Source organism: Tursiops truncatus, chromosome 8 (assembly GCF_011762595.2).
Source record: "Tursiops truncatus isolate mTurTru1 chromosome 8, mTurTru1.mat.Y, whole genome shotgun sequence".
Classification (NCBI taxonomy): Eukaryota; Metazoa; Chordata; class Mammalia; order Artiodactyla; family Delphinidae; genus Tursiops; species Tursiops truncatus.
The window spans coordinates 101,121,307-101,140,431 of NC_047041.1; the positions used below are offsets into that span (position 1 = coordinate 101,121,307).

The following is a 19,125-nucleotide window of genomic DNA, read 5'->3' on the forward strand; positions in this document are numbered from 1 at the left end:
GGCTGGAAGATCTGGGCACAGCTTGTGACGAACACAGTAGCCTGCTTTGACTAGTAGTTCTGGGGGAAATGTGTGTCTGTGTGTGAACTAAAATACCTGGTAATGCCCTGGGGCCCACACAGCTTTGCCTTGGGACTTCCCCTTGAGAAGGGCTTCCTGACTGGGCTGCAGGATTGCAGGGACATGGCGTCCACAGGAGTGGTTGTAGGGACTGAGCTCGGGGCCATGCTGGGGCCCTGGGCTGCTGGGCCGTGGCCAGGATGCCTTTGGGACATCTGTCAGCACTTCTGTGGTTTAGACATAACTGGGGAGGGGGCTCTGTAACCGTCTCCATTTCCTGCAGCCGAGCAGCATGGATGTCGCCACATGTGCTTGCTTTCCCAGGCTGAGATGCTGGAGGCTTTCAGAAAAAACTCTTTAAAAAAAAATAAATAAATCGTGGATTATTTACACAGCAATAAAAGAACAAACTACATTTACATACTCTCACCTGTAGCAACATGGATGAATCTCACAAACGTAAAGATGCGCAAATGAAGCCCGACACGAAAGATAATATATTGTAGAATTCCATTTATATGAAGAGTCAACTCATATGAATTTATATGAAGTATATTAGTTATAGACTGTTGCAGGAGGTCATTGACAGGACGTGACCGCCAGTTGACCCGTGAGCTGCACCGGGGCAATTGGGGGCTCCTCGCCCCTCCCCCGTCTTCAGAATGTCCGCTCTGCCCCACAGTTCCCACACTAGGAGCTGTTTTAAGGATGCAGCCTTGAGAGAGTAAGGTGGTGTTGAGACCATCTGGACTGAATACCTGACCAAGCCCAGTTAAAGCCTCTATATAAATCTTCAGGATTCTGGCAGGCGGATGCAGGGATCTACTGGTCTTTTGGAGCCCAAGATAAGCCTTGTATGTAAGTTCCTTTGCTTATCAAAACTGCCGCCTATCTTGCCAAGGGTGGGGGGGTAGGTGGAGAAGGGATGGATAGGCGTATGGGATTAGCAGATGCAAACTATTATTATATATAGAATGGATAAACAACAACGTCCTACTCTATAGCACAGGAACTATATTCAATATCCTGTGATAAAACCAGCCTAAGGCAGACACTCCCCACTGGCCAGGTTATAACCTGGTGCCAGCAGAGACCCCAGGGAAGACAGAGCTGTTCCAATTCTGTATGTCTTCTGTAGAGGGGATTACTGAGACAGGGAAGAAAAGTGCAAGAATTGGTCGCTGGTGCTGCATGGTGGCAGCTTTGACATTTCTCTGGCTTCTACTTTATTTTTTAAATATTTACGATTCTCACCTGCCCTAATCCAATATTTATAAAAGAGGCAGTCTAGAGAAAAAAAAAAAAAATATATATATATATATATCTCCTGTAATAAACCATATGGAAAAGAATATGAAAAAGAATATATATATGTATAACTGAATCACTTTGTTGTATAGAAATGAACACAGCATTGTAAAACAGCTATACTTCATAAAATAAAGTTTTAAAAATATGCCACCTATCAAATGGGAGCATGCTGATGACTGTGTCTTGGTGACAGAAGCCCTTAAGTGCTTACATTGATTTAACCATTTAGCTGTTGGTCCAGCTATGCCCCTCAATCTCAGTATCAGATGATTCCCATCAGGAAAATAGCAAGATGGCTGTACAGCTGGGTCACTGGTTGGCGAGGCCACTGGTCAAGAGCCAATCAGGGAGATGCCTGGGAGCCCTGGAGCCATCCAGGGGAGGAGGGTAGGGTCTTGGGAGAGGAGAGGAGCTCAGCTCAGCCTAAAGCTGTGACCAAATCAAACCTTCACTAATCAAGTGTGTCATCAGTTTTTGGCCTGGGCAAGGTCCCACGGGTCTTAGTCAAACCAGGTCTGACAAGGGGCCACAAACCTGGATTTCCATCCTCTTGGCTAGTGTCCCCCCTGTAGTGGGTATAAGGCAGAAAGATGGTCACAGTTCTTTCCGTGTCATATTAGAGGATTCTGCCCAGTAAATAATACCACCCTTAGGGTTAATGGGACTTTGCGAAAAATTGCCCTATAGCATATTGACTGATTTTGTATCTGCATTCCTTCCATTTTTCCCCCATGAATATATATATATATGTGTGTGTGTGTGTGTGTGTGTGTGTGTGTGTGTGTGCCACTTTCTTGTATCCTCCTTTAAAGTGGCTTTGTCATCTTGCTGGCTCTGTCATCTCCCTCATTAGGGAGTTAAAAAAAAATCGAAAGCACATTCCTTGTCTAGTTGTATGGGAATTATTTCTAAGTTTTGAATATTCTACCTATACATTCTCTGTGTGTCTCTGTCTCTCTCTCTCGTTACATCAGTAACCAGGGGATGCTTAGAAAGCCTCCCTGGGGCTGGACCGAGTCTGAGGGCAGCAAGGCTGATGGGCGCAAGCCTTGAGGGCCTGTCGGTGGCCAGGGCACAGTGACCACAGCTGGACACTCAGGCCTATGGATGGGGTGGGGGTGGGACCTATGACCCAGGACAGGGAGAGCCCCATTGGTGAAGGGAAGCAGGTCTCAAGGGAGGCCCCAGGAGGCCCTGGTTGAAGGTGGGAGTGGGAATTCAAATTCCAGAAGCACCTCCAGGCCTGAAGCATGTTGCATGTTGGGCCCTTGGGAAGCTTTCACTAGCCCCTCCCCCATGACTTGAGTGACAAAGAAGAAGAGACTTATCCAAGGCCATAGTATGGGAAGTGGCTCTTCCTACCCCTCCCTAGTCTTCTGCCCTTTGGAGTTAGACCTGGGGCTTCCAGTCCTCCCCAGGAGAGGGTGTGGCCCCCTTCCAGTCCTAGCCCAGGGCTTATCACAGGGGCATTGATCTTGAGGCTGATAAGAGCCAGACCTGGAGCCTCCTGGGGGTGGGGGCAGCTCAGGGCCAAGGGAGGTGGTGGATGACGGCCTAGGGCCCACAGACAGGCAGGGGAGCCATGGATCAGCTGCGGAAACGTTTACTGCTGGGACTTGGAGAGGAGCCACCAGAATGGCTTCCCAAGGAGATGTCCTATCTCCAGCCTTGGGCCTGGTTAGGGCTGACATTGGTTTCCATTGTCACGGGCAGTGTCAGGCTGCAGGATGACCAGTTCTGCCTTCTGGGAGCCGGCTCGCTGCAGGCAAGGGGAGCCGGGTGAGCAACGCTGGGAAAATGTGTCCTCTCTCCCCACCCACGAGTAGGTGGAGGCCCGGGTACCTGGAGCAGTGCCCCGTCTTGGGCGGCCTGGGCTCCCTCCTGGGTGGCCTTCCCTTCCTCCAGGATGGCCTTCTCTCCCTTCAGGATGGCCTTTGCTTCCTCCTTCAGGCTCTCATACAAGGAGTTGGGCTGGAACAAAGGGTTGCAGGGTAGCTGACGCCAGGCAGGACTGCCTGCCACGTGCCCGCACGGGAGCTGGGCTGGGAGGCAGGGAGGAGACACAGCAAAAGAAGGGGGTCCTGGGCTGAGGTCTCACCAGGTCTTGCAGCTTCTCCCCCAGCGCCAGGTTGTCTGCTTGGATAGTGCTCAGAGACTCCCGAAGCCTAGGGTTGAAAGCGAGACCCCCGTCAGGCCCCAGACTCTTGTCCTAGGCAGTGCCCCACACCCACAAAACACAGCTCTTGCATGAGCTGCGTGGCCCGGCACAGCCAGGAGCCCAGGGTTTCACCAGCAGCCGCGTCTCACTCTGGCAAAGCTACAGGCAGGGAGGGAATTGTTCTCCCCATGTGACTTGCAGCAGGGGACCCAGACAAAGACGAATTGTGCTTTTCCTCTTCTCCAGCGAGGGAAAACCAGGCTGCTTCATCGCATATGCTAGGCTGGAAAGCCTCTAAGGCAGCCTCGGGCTAGCTGCCCATCCCTCTGAGCAGCAGTGGGGGCAGTGGCAGGGCTCTGTGTGGAACTAGCCCTGCCTGAGCGTGCAGGCCAGCTGTGTATGAATAAAAGCGCTGACCACTCAGATCCATGGCTCTGGGAGCCACATGCAGCCCTGGGGAAAGGACTGTCACACTCCCCCCACCCCAAGACCTCTGTCTCCAGGTGGAGATCGGACCCTGGCATTGCCACTGACAGGCAAGCGGCCATGGGACTCTGCAGACCTAAGCTCCAGAGCCAGACATCCAGAGAACAGACCCCCACCCCCACCCCCCGCCTTCTCCACAGACCAAACTACCCCTCAAGTCCTTGGATAATTAAAGATGGCGGTCTTGGGACTTCCCTGGTGGTCCAGTGGTTAAGAACCCACCTGCCAATGCAGGGAACACAGGTTCGATCCCTGGTCCGGGAAGATCCCACATGCTGTGGAGCAACTAAGCCTGTGCGCCACAACTACTGAGCCTGCGCTCTAGAGCGCACGAGCCACAACTACTGAGCCCGGGTGCTGCAACTACTGAAGCCCACTTGCCTAGAGCCTGTGCTCCGCAACAAAGAGTAGCCCCTGCTCGCTGCGACTAGAGAAAGCCCGCGTGCAGCAATGAAGACCCAACACAGCCATAAATAAATAAATATATTAATTAATTAATTTAAAAAACCCAACCAATACCTATTAAAACAAAAAAGAGAGATGACCGTCCCTTACAGGTAGCTTCATAGACTGCCCACTAACCAGGCATATAGGCACATTGATGGGAAAGAGCTGTGGCCCCCACTCCCATGGGGCAGGTCCTGCTCACATACAAGGACACTGATGCTTGGGAGGGAAGGGACCTATTGGCCAGCAAGGGGGTCACCCAGAGTAGAACAGAGAGAAGGCAAGGGAAGGAAGAGGGCCAAGTGAAGGTGCCAACCCACAGCTGTCAAGCTCCAGGCCCTGACCTCCATCGGGCAAGGCCCTGTCACCTTCCTGTCCCCACCTGCCTCCGCCCAGCTCACCTCACGCAAACATTCTGCAAACAGCTCATTTCCTTGGAGGTCCGCTGGGGGCCCCAGTCTTCCTTATCCAGGAACTGGCACTCCTGGATCTCCAGGTCCCTGGGTGGGTACATAATGAGGGCTGGACCGGAATCTGGAGGCTGGGGAGGGTGGGGCGGGCAGAGAGGGGAACCAAGCCCGAGGCCCGGGCTTCTTCAGTCCTGTCTGGGCCACACCCCCTGAACCCCACCGCAGGCTGAGTCCCGGCCCAGGTCTGAATGCTGATGGCGGGGGAGCAGTACACTGTGCCCGCCTCCCCCCCGCAGCCTCACGCACGTTCGCACGGCCTCACTCTGCAGGGTCTTTGGTGGACTCTGCTGTGCTCAGGAGCGTAAACAGGAACGTGACGGTGGCTTCCTGTTGCAGGCCCAGCTTCTGCTCTGAAGAATCTGAAGAAGGTGGCTTTGGCAGAGAGGGTGCCTTGGTGACTGAAGTGGCATGAGGCTGGCAGCCCAAGAACCGGGGTCCTCCCACACCCAACAGCAAGACAGTGGAGTGCAATGGTTGGGTGTTCAGATCTCCATCCAGGCAGGAGGAGAATTTCTCTAGCCCTCCTGCCACCCCGGCCCTCTGCCTTGGGAGGTCCTGTCACCTCTGTGCCCTGCTCCCTGGAGACCTGAGTGTCTTCTGGCTGCTGCTCCCCAGGAGGCTGCGGCAGCGGCTTCTCCTTGGGCTTGGAGTGGGCTCTTTGTCCACCCGTGGGAGACTGAGGGAGACGGAAACTTGGTTGGTGAGCCATGCCCACCATCCTGCTGGCCTCCCCTTTCCAGCCTCCCCTGGTTTTCTTGGGGCGGCCTCCAGCCTCGAGAACCTCCACCACCAGCTCTGTCCAGTAAACCAGATCCCTCAAAGTTTGGGTTGCTAGATTTAGCAAGTAAAAATAGGACACCCAGTGAAATGTGAATTTCAGAATAAATAGTGAGTCATATTTTTCAAGCATAAGTATATCCCAAATATTGCACAGACCATACTTATACTTTAAAAAGTATTTGTTTTCCATCTGAAATTAAAATTTCACTGGGGTGTCCTGTGTTGTGTTTTCTTTCTTTCTTATTTTTGTTTTTTGTCACACCGTGCAGCTTGTGGTATCTTATTTCCCTGACCAGGGACTGAACCCAGGCCCTTGGCAGTGAAAGCGTCCAGTCCTAACCACTGGACCACCAGGGAATTCCCTGGGGTGTCCTGTGTCTTATCTGGCAACCCTACTAAAGCTACATGTTGACAGTATTTTGTAAAAATGAATTTCTGCAAATGCAAGGTGTCAGGGTAGGGGGTGGGGGATAGAATGGCACTGTTTAAAGGGATCCTATAGAAGCTTATAGGAAAGTGGAGACTCCCTCCCATTCTTGCTGTAGAAATCATCTATCAGTTGGGCATTGAGAAGCAAATAGTGTGGCATTCAAGACCCTGAACTATGGACACCCTTGTTTGTAACCCACCTACTATTCCACCGTCCTTGAACAAGCCTCTGCTCAGACTTGGCCAGGAGCTTCCCTTCCCAACACCACCCCAAATGTCCCCACCACCGTGCTCTCACCCACACTGTTGCCCCCCTCCCATTCCCTCCTGCCTTGGTAATCTGAACCTGGTCCACTCTTTTCTCTGCTGAGCAAAGACGGCACCTCCCCCGGGACCCCCTTAGATCCGTGGTGGAGCCGGAGCTGCGCTGAGCCTGAGGATGCTTCTGTCTCTATGAGGTGGTGTAAGATATCCCACCAAGCAGGCTTGAAATAGCAGCTTCTCCCCAAGTCACAGAAAGCCTTAAGTCAACAGATGGACTCGTCATCATTTTTCGCTCTCCAATTTTTCAGAATCTTGTACGCTTGCTGGCCAAAAGGTGAAGGAAAATCCAACTGGAGAACAAATGGTGACCTCAGAAGCCTCTTTCTTTACACTGAGCTCCACCTGGGCTTCGGAAAGGCCTGTGGGTTGTGGCAGGAATTCTGTGCCATGTGCTCTCTGCATTACATCGAACCTTTCCAGATGGCACCTGAAATACCACAGTCCCGTGCATGTGATGTAAACAGAATCTCATTGGCTGGCAGTGCCCGCAGAGGGCCTGTTACCCTGGGGACTCGCTGTGCCTCAGGGTAGACCGATTCTTGGAAGCAGGGAGCTCTGCCACCGGGTTTGATCTGTCCCAAAGGGATGCCGGCAATGTACAAGATCTGCAAAACTAGCCAGACCCTTGCCCTGGTAACTTTGCTTTGGAAACTAGGCCTAAAGAAACAACTCCAAAGGAAATAGAAATAATTCACATGGAGGTCCACGGTAGCCGATTTACACCATGAAGAAAAACTGGAACCTGCCTAAAGGGCCCAAATATAAGAAAAGGTAAGTAAACGATGACTTATGAACATGATAGAACACAATCCACTCTGAAGTTAATGGTCCCCAGTAAACGCTGGTCGACCAACCACTGTCCGTGGGACAAGCCTCGGGCTGGGCCCTGAGAACACACTGATAGATGACTGTGACCCGGTTCTGCCCAGGAGAAGCCCCCAGGGATGAAGCGGTGGCCCAGGCTCCCAGGTGACCACAGGGCAAGGACATGTGCCATCCAGAGGCCTGTACAGAAAACCTTGACCAAGAGAGGAGGGAGCCACTGGGCTTAGGAGCACCAGAAAGACTCCACCGAGGGGTGCTGCTTGCTCTGCGAGTCGAGTCAGCCAGAGAAGGAAGAAGGGCAAGCCAGGAGAGGGAATGGTTTGGGCGCGACGGTGCCAACAGGCATGGTGCGTCCAGGCGTGGGGTGCTCCCGCTAGCTCCCAGGGTGAGCAGGCCTGGGCTGTGGCCCCCAGGTGACAAGGAGGCATGGGAGGCCTTTGAGTGTTTGTCTGTGTGGGTTGTTTGGGCCGTAGCTGAGAGGATGGATGGGAGGAGGAGACCCTGGGGGCAGAAGCCCAGGGCCTTGGGGGTGAAGGAGAGGGGCACGCACAACTGCTGCCCATGACAAGTGTCTACACTGTGTTAATACCAGGGAAGGCGAGCATGGTCTGTACGGCTACGTACCAATGCACCGCACAGGGTTGCCAAATAAAATACAGGATGCCTGGTTAAATCTGAGCGCCACATAAACAGTGAGACTTGTTCTAGTATGATCATGTCCCAAACATTGCGTGGCACGCACTCGTACTGCAAAATTCCTCCTTGTTTATCGGATTTGGGACATGCTTATGCTAAACAAAAACTCCTCGTTTATCTGACATTCAAATTTAACCAGGCACCCTGTATATTTTTATTCGTTACATCTGGCAACTCTAACACCATGCCCACCTGTTGGTACCCATCAGAGGAAACTGGGAGGCACGAACAGCTTCCTGGTTACCAGTTAGTAACCAGGAAGGATTGGAGAGGTGGATGACTGGAGATCTAGGTGTGTATCTGAACAATCAGCGATACAGGAAGTTGTAATAAGATAGGGAGTCGAGGGTCACTAGTTCTTTGACTTCCCTCGGTGCCCCCACCGGCCTTCAGCCTGGCTAACAGCTGACTGTACGCAAGCTCTCTCCCCGCAGTCCGTGGAGCTCTTCCCCAGAGAATGCCTGGGGTTCCCTTGGTGCCCCCTCAGGGTCCCACTGGCCAAGCTTAGACAGGTGCTTAATTCAGATTTAGAGAGAAGACAGCTCAGAGCTGAAAATCCATAAACCCGGGTTCAAGTCCTGCTCTGCCGTTCAAAGGTGGGGCAGCCCCAGGCACTAGGCTCAATTTCCCAGCCTCTAGAATGGGTATTCAACTCCACAAATATTTACAGAGCCCTGATTTTATTCAAGGCCTTGCTCTGAATGTGGGGAGGATACAAAAAGGAATCTCCTCCTTTAAGGAGTCAGTCATGGACTGAGTACAAGAATACTAGCAGTCAGTTATTACACTCTATCAGGTGCTGTGCATGTGACCATCAGCCTGGAAAACAATCCCCAGAGCAATTCTCTAATAGAGGTAGAATTAGCCCCACTTGGGACCTCCCTGGTGGCATAGCGGTTAAGAATCCGCCTGTCAATGCAGGGGACACGGGTTTGATCCCTTGTCCAGGAAGATCCCACATGCCGCGGAGCAACTAAGCCCATGCACCACAACTACTGAGCCTGCATTCTAGAGCCTGCGAGCCACAGCTACTGAGCCCACGCGCCACAACTACTGAAGCCCACACGCCTAGGGCCCGTGCTCTGCAACAAGAGAAGCCACTGCAATGAGAAGCCCGCGCACCACAACAAAGACCCAATGCAGCCAAAAATAAAGAAAGAAAGAAAGAATTAGCCCCACTTTTCATAAGAGAAAAGTGAGGCTTGAAGAAGCTAAGTGACTTGCCTATAGTCTCAGAAGAGTCAAAGCCAGGGTTCAGACCCAGGGCTACCCGGGCCTCCACCTGATGGCTGTCAGAGAGTTTGACAACTTGCCAGCCAGGAGACGGAAATACGTGAGGGGAAGGCAGCCTGCTTGAAGCCCGTATGTTGGGAGGACCACCTGGGCCTTGGGCCAAGGCCTCACCTGAAGGTTGGCGGTTGCAAGGGCTCAGGACTCAGGCTGAGGAGGCGAGGGCCGTGGTTCGGGTAGGGAGCTGTCCTGTGGAAGAGGGAGGGTACAGTCCACTCCCAGGGCCATGGGGGTCAGTGTGAGCCCTGGGGCTGGAGCCAGGATTCACGCTGGGGGAGGCAGAGGCCCCATGCCCGAGTGCAGGCCACCCAGGGGCCACTGCTCCTGACTCCACCTGCACCTCTCTCTCCTCCAGGGCACCCAGAAGCTCTCAGCCCCTAGCTCCTACAGGAGGGTGTGAGCTGCTGTGGACCAGGCTGGAGTGAAACCACCACCCCTATTCATCCATGACGCGCCCGGATGCTGGGGGGACAGAGACAAATACGATTCTGCCTCCACGCTCGGAGCTAAGACTACTGTGTAAATGTGTGTACCTCACAGACAGACTCGAGCTTACAGGAGCTGTGAGAGAGGTCCGGGAGTCAGAAAGGAGGGAGTGGTCAGGTCTCCCTGAAAACAACTACTGTCCACCAAGTACGTATCACGTACTAAGCACTTTACCTGTATCATCTCCTCTCTCACCTAAACCCCATGAGGTGGGGAAAGGTATCCCCCGCTTTTCCAAAGTTCACTTTATGCCAGTCACTTTTACAAAAGACCTAACATTAGCACCTGTTTTTGCTAATTGAAAGAAATCTGAAGACAATTTTCATTTTTAGGGAAAAAGCGAAAATAGCTTCCAGCATCAGTTTTGCCGTGTGCCGGTAGAGGCAGCTCACACCCCGAGCAGCCAGCGTGGCCCCGCCAAGCGCCTCCACCGGGAACTGCACCTTACATCTCAGCATTGTGAGCGTCTGTGCTTTAACCGCGATTTATGCTGTGTACCCGTTAGCAAGCGGTTGTGACCTAAGGTAAATTGCGTCTTTGCTTACGCCATTTCGGCTTACAAAACGTTCACAGGAATGCTCTACTTTCAGATAGCGGGGAAACCTGTACTATTATTGTTCTCATTTTACAGATAAGGAAACTGAGGCACAGAGAAATTAATTAACTTGCCTGGGGTCTCACATCTAGAAACTGGCAGCGCCAGGATCCAAAGTCCATTGAACTCCGGAATCTGTGCTGTTACCCACCATGCCGTTGCTGCAGAAGGGACAGGCAGGTAGGAAAGACTGAGCAGAGGTGGCGCTTGAGCCAAAGCCAAACCTAATCAAGTCAGAACTCAGCAGGTGAGACAGCATTGGGAAGAGTAGGTGAGGCAGAGAGTAGTCTGAGCAAAGGCTGGGAGGGAGGACCTTGCAGCAGCTCAGGGTCTGCACCGGTTCTGTGGGCCTCAGACTGGAGATGTGGCCACCAGCCTCACCCTGGAGTCCTCATGAGCCCTGCCAAGCAGTCTGGAGCAACAGGGCTCTGGGTTGCAAACAAGAGAAAACAACATTGGTTAATTTGAGCAAAAAAGGACTTTATTGGAAGGATACTAGGGAGTCGCGGAACTCATAGAACAGACTCAAAGGGCAGGAAGTATGGGATGCTGGCTGCCAGGACCACGTGAGGACCCTGCCACAGGAGCCAACGGTAGCGTTCTGCCATCTCCACCCTGGACGGCGGAGGCCCAGGGCTGCCGCTGGACACGTGAGGCCACCACCTCGCTGAATCCTCAATTATCTTTCCCTCTCTTCCTGGTCCTCGTTCCAGGTCCTCATGCAAAATCTGATTGGCTGAGCTCAGGTGAGATGCCTATGTCCTGGTTGCTGGGATCACGGGGAGCAAGTGTCTGGCCTCTTCATGCCCATGGAGGGAAGTGGCGTCTTGCAGTCAGCGCATTTGTAGAGGTTGAGACTGGGCAGCCAAAACCCAATAACCATCCATTACACGACTGCACGGACAATGGGAAGTCGCCAAAGGGTTTTTTTTTTTTTTTAATTGTGGCACAGTACATAAAATTTACCATTTTAAGCATTTTAAGTGTACAGTTCAGTAGCATTAAGCACACTCGCATTGCTGTGCAACCATCACCAGCATCCATCTCCAGAACTTTTTCATCTTCCCAAAGTGGAACTCCGTCCCTGTTAAACAAGAACTCCCCATTCCCCCCGCCCCAGTCCCTGGCGCCTACCATCCTACTGTCTGTCTTGATGCATTTGACTGTTTCAGGTATCTCATACAAATGGAGTCATACAATATTTGTCCTTTTGTGTCTCATTTCACTTAGCATGTCTTCAAGGTTCATCCACGTTGTAGCATGTGGCAGAACATCATTCCTTTTGAAGGCTGAATATTCTATTGTACTTCTATATTGCATTTTGTTTATCCATTCATCCATTGATGGATATTTGTGTTATTTCCACCTTTTGGCAATTGTAAATAATGCTGCTATGAACATGGGTGTACAAATATCTTAAGACCCTGCTTCCAATTCTTTCGGGTATCGTACCCAGAAAGGAATTGTATCAAAGGGTTTTAAGCAGGGGAGAAACAGCATATTTTTGTCTCCTAGAAAACTCATTCTGGCCGCAGTGTGGACAGTTTGTAGAGGTGAGAGTAAAGGGAAGAAGACCCACTAGGCCAGAGCAACTGTCCAGTGGCCATGGGGATGGAGGGATGTTGAGGGTGGGGCTGATGGGATGGGGTAAAGGAGAGGGTAGAGCTGCAGAGGACCCCCAGTTTCCTGGCTTGTGCAACTTGGGCCAGCTGGTGGTGTTGCTAACATCAGGGGGAGCACAGGAAAAGGCAAGCTGGTGGATGAGCTGAATTTGCGATGACTTCTGAGTTGAGATACAATTTTTTTTTTTAACATCTTTTGAGATACAGTTTTAGAAGACAGGTCTAGATTCCAGTTTGAAGCCCAGGAGGGAGGTATGGTTTGGAGATAGACTAGAAAGCCTTGAGCAAGGAGGCAGCCCAGAGAGAGCAAGCAGATCGGAAAGAGGGTCCAGGACTGGACCTGGGTGTCCTGATATTTCAGGGGAATCCAAGAAAGAGGGGCCAGCAGTGCCAGGGCCCCAAGAAGGTGTTCTCCGCTAAGGCTACAGAGGCCCGAGTCTTTAGCACTGGGCATTAGGCGGTCACTGGTTACTTCTGCCCAAGCAGTAAATGGAGTGATGAGGGCACCCAAAGTAAATGAAACAGAAGCAGAAAGCAGTTTTTGAACATTTTTCAAGGAGCTTAACCTTGAAAGGCATAACAGTAGCTGAAGACAGATGCTGGACAAAACTTTTTGGTTAGGATTAGGGTGGTTGTTTTTAACAATAAAATGAACATAAGCTTGTTTAAGGCTTGTAGGAGAAAGAGGAACACGGTCTCAGAGATGAGGGAACTGGATCAAAAGCCAAAATGCAAAGCTTGGCCTTGAAAAGAGGAGCCTGCTCTCCTCTGGGTAAGGGAAGGAGGTAGAAGTGGGGAGGTTTAGGGAGAATTAAAGAATTTAAAGGCCTTAATTTGTTCTAAGGACTAGGAGGCAAGGACAAGTGTAGGAAGGATGAGGGGAAGGACAGTGGTTGTGACACCCGCATCAAGGTGCACGTATGTCCCTGGGCCTCCTCTGGCCGAGTGCCATAATTCCTGGGAATCGCACCTTTGACTAGCTCCCCAGGGGGTTCTGCACCCACTGCTGTAGAGCACCCAGGTTGGGCCAGTTGTGAGGAACTGGCTCCTTCACAGGAGTCTGTCAGGAAGAGGGGGCGGGGAATAAGAGCTGGACTCGGGGTGTGGTGGAGGGTTGGTTCCCAGGCACTAAGCGAAGCTCTTAGCAGCCTCACCGCAGACCGACTTCTTTCCTCCTGGGACAGGAGGGTACAGGGCTCCCCTTCTTAGAGGAGTGGGTGAGTGACTGGACAGAAAAAACAGACCTGGGGGTGGGGTGGGGGTGGAAGTGATCTACCACAGGCTACTGGAGATCTACCACAGGCTACTGGCAGCCCCCCATACAAAGGGACAACCCTGGTGACACAGTCCAAAGAAGGCATGGCTTCCTGGGTCCCACACCTTCAGCTCTGCCTTTGACACAACAAAGAAACAGTCTATGAACAGGCAGAAACTCTTTAATTGTTTTCTTTAAAAAACAAACCCCAGTTTTTCCTTAAACTCCATTCTTAGTTTTTCAGGGACAAAGAGAAGTTTGCAATCATGACATCAACTCAACATCATTTGGCTACTCCCGATTCTGCAGGACTAAGACATTTCCCAGGAGTTGTCCCGCCAGCCAGCGAGGACAATTGCAAAGAGTTTAACTAGCACCCACCAGGCCCGTGCCATTTCAGGGACCCTAACCAAGCAAGCACTCATCTTCCCTGATATTCTCTGCTATCCACTAGCCTCTCCACACTCCTCTTATCCCCTACTTCCATGAACCTGTAAACATCAAAAGGCACAGAGGCCTGGGCTATGGAGGAAGTTGTGGTTGGGCAGCCTTTGAAAGCTCACCTTTTAACAATATTGAGAAAAGAGAAACAGGGGCTAGGGGAGTGGGGATCCCCAGAGACAATGAGATGACCCCACCCTCCCCCTAGTTCAACTCCTAGCACCTACCTCAGGCAGTGTCCTCCTGTGAGAGGACACTAAGGAAGCTGAAAGTTAAAACTGCTATCAACCCTGGCCCCTTTCTGGCACGTGAGAAAAGCTTCCTAGAACTTTACGAAATGCTAATGTCACCAGGACCATTCAACCCCTAAGTTCTTCTTCTAGAGCTAAGTAGACGCTGAACACTTTGTTTTGTAAAAAACAGGTATGAGTGATAAGAGGGGGGGCCTCCTGCCATGGGCCCCTTCCTGCCCTCTGCAGTTATCCGTCCATATGCCCTGAGCCTCATGTTCTGGGGGGTCTGGAGACACCTTCCCTCCACAAGCGGCCACTGCTCCATCAACCTGCATTTAACCGAACATCTCAGCAACAGCACACAGAACTATAAAACACAGCTTCTGTGCAGCAGACATTTATAGTCTGAGACCCAACCAAGGCTTCCCTCCCTCCTTCAAAACTTAAGACTATAGGCTGAATATTCTGCTTCTTCCTCACAGACAGAATTGTCTCCAATCCATGGCGACAGTCCTCCCGGACCATCTACAGAATCTAAGAGGAAACCCAAGCCTCGTTACCTAGACGCACTCATGGCTGGGAACCAAGCCTCAGCAGAGGCAACTCAGTAGAGAAAGCCCGAGGCTGGCTGTGGCCCTCGGCATCCAGCTCTGGTGGGGCTGCCGCAGAGCGGCCACATTTCCCCACAAGAGCAGAGGTGCTCTCTCTCACCCCCAGCCCCCAGCCCTTTAACCTCTTCTGGCTGGGCCAGTGATTCCTACTCCCTAGTCTGAGGCCCGACTGGAAACAGGCTGGGATACTCTGGGACGTAGTGGGGAAAGGATGGTAGGTGACTGACTACAGGCAGGACACCAGTGCGGGGCTGGGCCAGGCGGGCCCCATTTCCTCAAGCTGAAACGGCCGCTGCCGCTGTGCCAGCCCTCAGAGGACAGGCCTCATGTGCAGCAACAGCGCGTGCACAGGTAACGAGACCAGGGGAGGGGACCCCAAGTGTCTTCTCCACAGGGAGAGGGGACTATGTACAGGGGGAAGAGGGGAGTCTGGCCAGGGACAGCCCCACTTCATCTCATTCAACCAGGAGATCAAACTGCTCAGCAGCTTCAAACTCAGCATTCATGGCCGCGGCCCACTCATCCAGCTCCGATTTCTGGGGGAAGAGAAATGGGGGGCAGGTGAGTGGAGAAGCGGGCACATTGGCTGGAGCATTTCCACCCATACCCTGCAGGCGCCGCCTTTCTCCCGTGACAGCCAGGGCCGAGCCCCGGCCCTGCACGTGTCCCGGTGCGTCTCCCCGTGTGTCTGGCATGACGGCAGAGGAAGGCCCCTGCCCCTCACTCACCAAGATCTCCGGCACCTTCCTCTTCTTTCGTTTCTCTTTCACGGCCGGGGGAGAGATTCCAGGGAGAGTTGTGTCTGGGGCCCAGGGCTTCACAGGGACCCTGGGGACCTCAGTTAGCTTTGAACCCACCACAGGCGAGACTCCAGCCAAGTCTTCTGTGGCCAGCATCCCCTCAAAGCCAGAGCAGGACCAGCGACCCGGGGTGGAGGTGGAGGCCGAGCCAGGAGTCTCCAGGCGGCTGTAGGATCGCCTGACTTTCTTGGACATTTCCAAGTCTCTGGCGTCCAGGTCTCCCTCCCTGGAGTCGGACTCAACATTCAGGGAGCACAGCGCAGGAGTGGAGGCGGAGGTGACCCGGACACTGCGTGTCGGGAAGATGTCCTCCCGAGTAGGCTCCTTGCTAGGAGGGTTGTTTTCTTTCTCCAAAAAAACAGCGATCTGTACCAGGACAGAAGAGAGAACGCCTCCCTGTTACTTGGCTGTGTTACTTACTTCAAGAAAGGCGCAAGGAGATTTAGGGCAGAAAGAAAGACCCACAGGACCTAAAATGTCCATCCAGTCAATAAGTCCTTACTGGCCATCTGCCAGGCACTGGGAGTAGAGCAGGGAATAAAACCGATAAGACCCGTCTCCACAGTGCTGCCACTCTGGTGGGGAAAATAGAGAATAGGGAGAATCACGTCGTATGTTAAGCACTTTGGAAAAAAACAACAGGACTGAGCATACTGGGTGGGGGAAGGGTTTGGAATTTTAAGTAGGTGTAGGTCAGTGTAGGCCTCACTGAGGTAGCACTGGAGCTATGACTTGAAGGAGATGAGGGAGTAAGTCATCTGGAGGAGAAATGTTCTAGGCAGAGAGAACAGAAGGTGCAAAAGTCCTGAGGTGAACGGGTACCAGTCAGGGTCAAGGAACAATAAGGCTAGTGTGGCTGAAGTGAGAGGGAGCGAGGCGAGGAACTGAGCATGGGGTTCGAGAGGTAATGGGGGTGTTATAGGGCATTTTGCAGGCCACTGTAAGGGGAGACCCATGGAGCCCCTTGCTCCGAGACCCAGGGAGCCATGGCAAAGTTCTGAACAGGAAAGCACTTAATCTGACATGTGTATTAAGAGGTTCACACACTGGCTTCTCATAATTCCAGTCTCAGCTGAAGTGCTGCCTCCTCAGGGAGGCGGTCCCTTACCGTGGAACGGAGCAGCCCCTCCTCACCTTTGCTAGTCACCCTCTGTCACAATGACCTCCTTCCTGAACAGTGAGCATCACTATCTGATTGTGGCTGTTCGCTGGGTGACTGTGACGCCAACTAGAATGTGCGCGTCACATGTGAGCATCTTCATCTGTCTCGCTGACCTTGCCTGTGCCCAACACCTTCAGCAGAGCCCTGCGTGGAGCCGGTGTTCCATAAATAATCACTGAGTTAACTTTCACAAAACTTGACACTGAGCTTTGTGCCAACCAAGACAAGGCGAGAAACAAGACAAATTTAGGGCCCTTGTGGTTTAATAGAATTATATTGGTTATCAAGAGAGACATTTCCTGGCTACAGATTCTGGGGAATCTGCCCCATAAGTCTTAGTAAAAGGGATACTGAACAAAATGGGAGTCACCCAGACGACTTCTTCTTCAATCCCTACAGCCAAGCAGTCATCGAAGTCCTTGTGCATTTTTTGTTCAATATCTCATGAATCTATCATTCAACCAACAAGAAAGAGTGGCCACCATAGGGGAGACAGAAGTCCCTGCCCCTAAGACAACAAACATGCAAACAAAATACTCTCGGCTATTCATAAGGCCTATGGAGAAATGTATCAGGCAGGCTTCGGGGAGGCAGTGCCCTTTGAGCTGAGTCCTATGTGATGCGGTGGTCACGCGGTGAGCCAGGGGAAGAAGCAGCACTCTGCCTTTACCTAACTTCAGGCTCCCACCATCTCACTTCGGGATTCCTTTCATGCCCGCCCACCTGGTCTGGGGGTCCCCAGAAGGCTTTCTGCAATCCATTCTCCACCCAGACCCTAAAGAGATCTTTCTAAAATACCCAAGCCTGCCTCAGTCACTACCTTAAGACTCTCCAAAGCTACCCACAGAACAAAGGATGAAGTCGAAGCTCATCCTCATGCCTCATCAGGATCTGCTCTGGCTTGGCACGCTCCCTCCCCTGACAAGGTCTGGGGCAGACACATCAAAGCTGCTGTTCCCCAAACCTCATGCTTTTCCTTGTGGACTCCAGGCATCTGCAAACACAGCTTCCTTTGCCTAGAACACTCCTAACTTGTCTTCAAAGACTCAGTTTAAACACTTCTTCTGTGAAACATTCCCTGAGCTACCTGGTCTGGGTTAGGTGCCTTTACAGCATCTAGTACTTTCTTTATTGCAGTCCTCAGCACACTATGTTATCACTTATTTGTCTTTCTCCCCACTTGACTGTAAGCCCCGTGAGCCACTCAAAGGCAGTTAGTATTTCTCATTCATTATATCTTCAGGTACAGATCTCCTTTTAATGAGACATCCTTAACAATAACTTCTGCTAAAACAGTTAAGGACATTATACTACACTGAGAACAATAGACGAGGAAGAAGAAAGTAGTTAAGACACAGCTCAACTTTTAAAGGAAAATGGTAGAGAATACAGGGCATCAATAGCTAAACGCACCAAGTGTGCAGGAAGTAAGCAAGACTGGCGATACACATAGGTGTCCAAAGGCAAACTGTTTCAAAATACAGCAAATAGCTCCCTGGGCAGACGTGAGCAGCCATTATATTCCGCCTCAGCTCTAGACTGTCTGTCCTGGATTTCCCTTAACTAAGAAAATGAAAATGAACTTACCCGGGGGCTCCTTCGAGGCGAATGAACAGACGGGATCTGTGGAGACAACACTAGTTGATCACATCAACACTAGTTGATCCCACTTCTGGCTCCCCACCTACAACCCCTCTCTCTGTCCTCACCTCTACAGTATGGGCCACGATCTTCTTCAAGACGATGGGCTTTCTGACGGGAGTCGCCTGGGGTGCCTGGAGAAGAGGGGTGAACTTGAGCTCTACATTAGCCCAGGGGCCTCCGGGGCAGGAGGAACTGAGGAACCCGGGGCTCACCTTAGGCCAGATTTCCGGGAGGATGCTTGGGAGATCAGAGCCTGATTTCCGCTGGGACCTCCGCAGAGACTGAGTGGAAGTTGGGGCGCTGGGCCCTGGAAAGAGACAAATTTAGCAGGTAGGGGAGGACTCTAGACCTCAGAGTCTAGAGAGAACAGGAGCTGAAGAGAGCGAGAGTTCCCAAACAGGCCCTTTGGGGGCGCCTTCTCGGGAGGGGGACGAGCCTCCTAGGGCGGTGGGGGGAGGGCCTTCCTCACGGAACTGCGTCCCACAAACTGCTCAGCCCCATCTCTCCCGCGCGCCCTCCGCTCACCGGAGCACTGGGCGGCCCCTCCGGACCGGGTTCGCCTCTGGGACATGTCTAGCCTTGGTCTCGAGCTCTACTGCCGCAGCCGCCGCAGCCACCGCCGCCAGGGCTCGCGCCAACCCGAAGGGCAAACGTTCGAATTACCCGCCTTACCCGGGAGGAAGTGGAAGTGACGTAAAGCGGGAGGGCCGCCGACCTCCGGTCACCCCTTTTCCACCCGCCTCCACGTCTAGCGTCTGCAGGGGGCGGGGCCAGAGGCGAGCTGGTGTCATCAGCGCGCGCCGCACCCGGAAGAGACGTGGCAGTGGAGGGATAATCGGAGGGTTCTGAGCTGGAGGGAGCCGAGCGAGAACTCGGCTGAGTGCTGTCTGACCTTCCGCACCTCGGACCGGCGCTCGCGCCCTGGGGACGAGTGCCGCAGCCGATTCGTAACACACAGTGGGGTCTGTGGGGAAGGTGGGGGCGGGGCTTGGAGGGGGTG

At 52.5% G+C, this 19,125-nt stretch overlaps 1 protein-coding gene across 1 annotated transcript; it reads right to left on the bottom strand.

Annotated features, from left to right (window-relative positions):
• Window positions 1-523: 523 nt before the first annotated feature.
• On the bottom strand, window positions 524-19,086 carry CDCA5 (cell division cycle associated 5). Its single transcript, XM_073809144.1, is given in 11 exon segments — window positions 524-3,141; window positions 3,144-3,342; window positions 3,470-3,536; window positions 4,864-4,962; window positions 5,195-5,304; window positions 5,495-5,608; window positions 15,248-15,685; window positions 18,069-18,104; window positions 18,191-18,256; window positions 18,338-18,432; window positions 18,651-19,086. Coding segments are annotated over 11 exon segments (1,362 nt in total). The 5' UTR covers window positions 18,697-19,086; the 3' UTR covers window positions 524-3,049.
• Window positions 19,087-19,125: the final 39 nt, after the last annotated feature.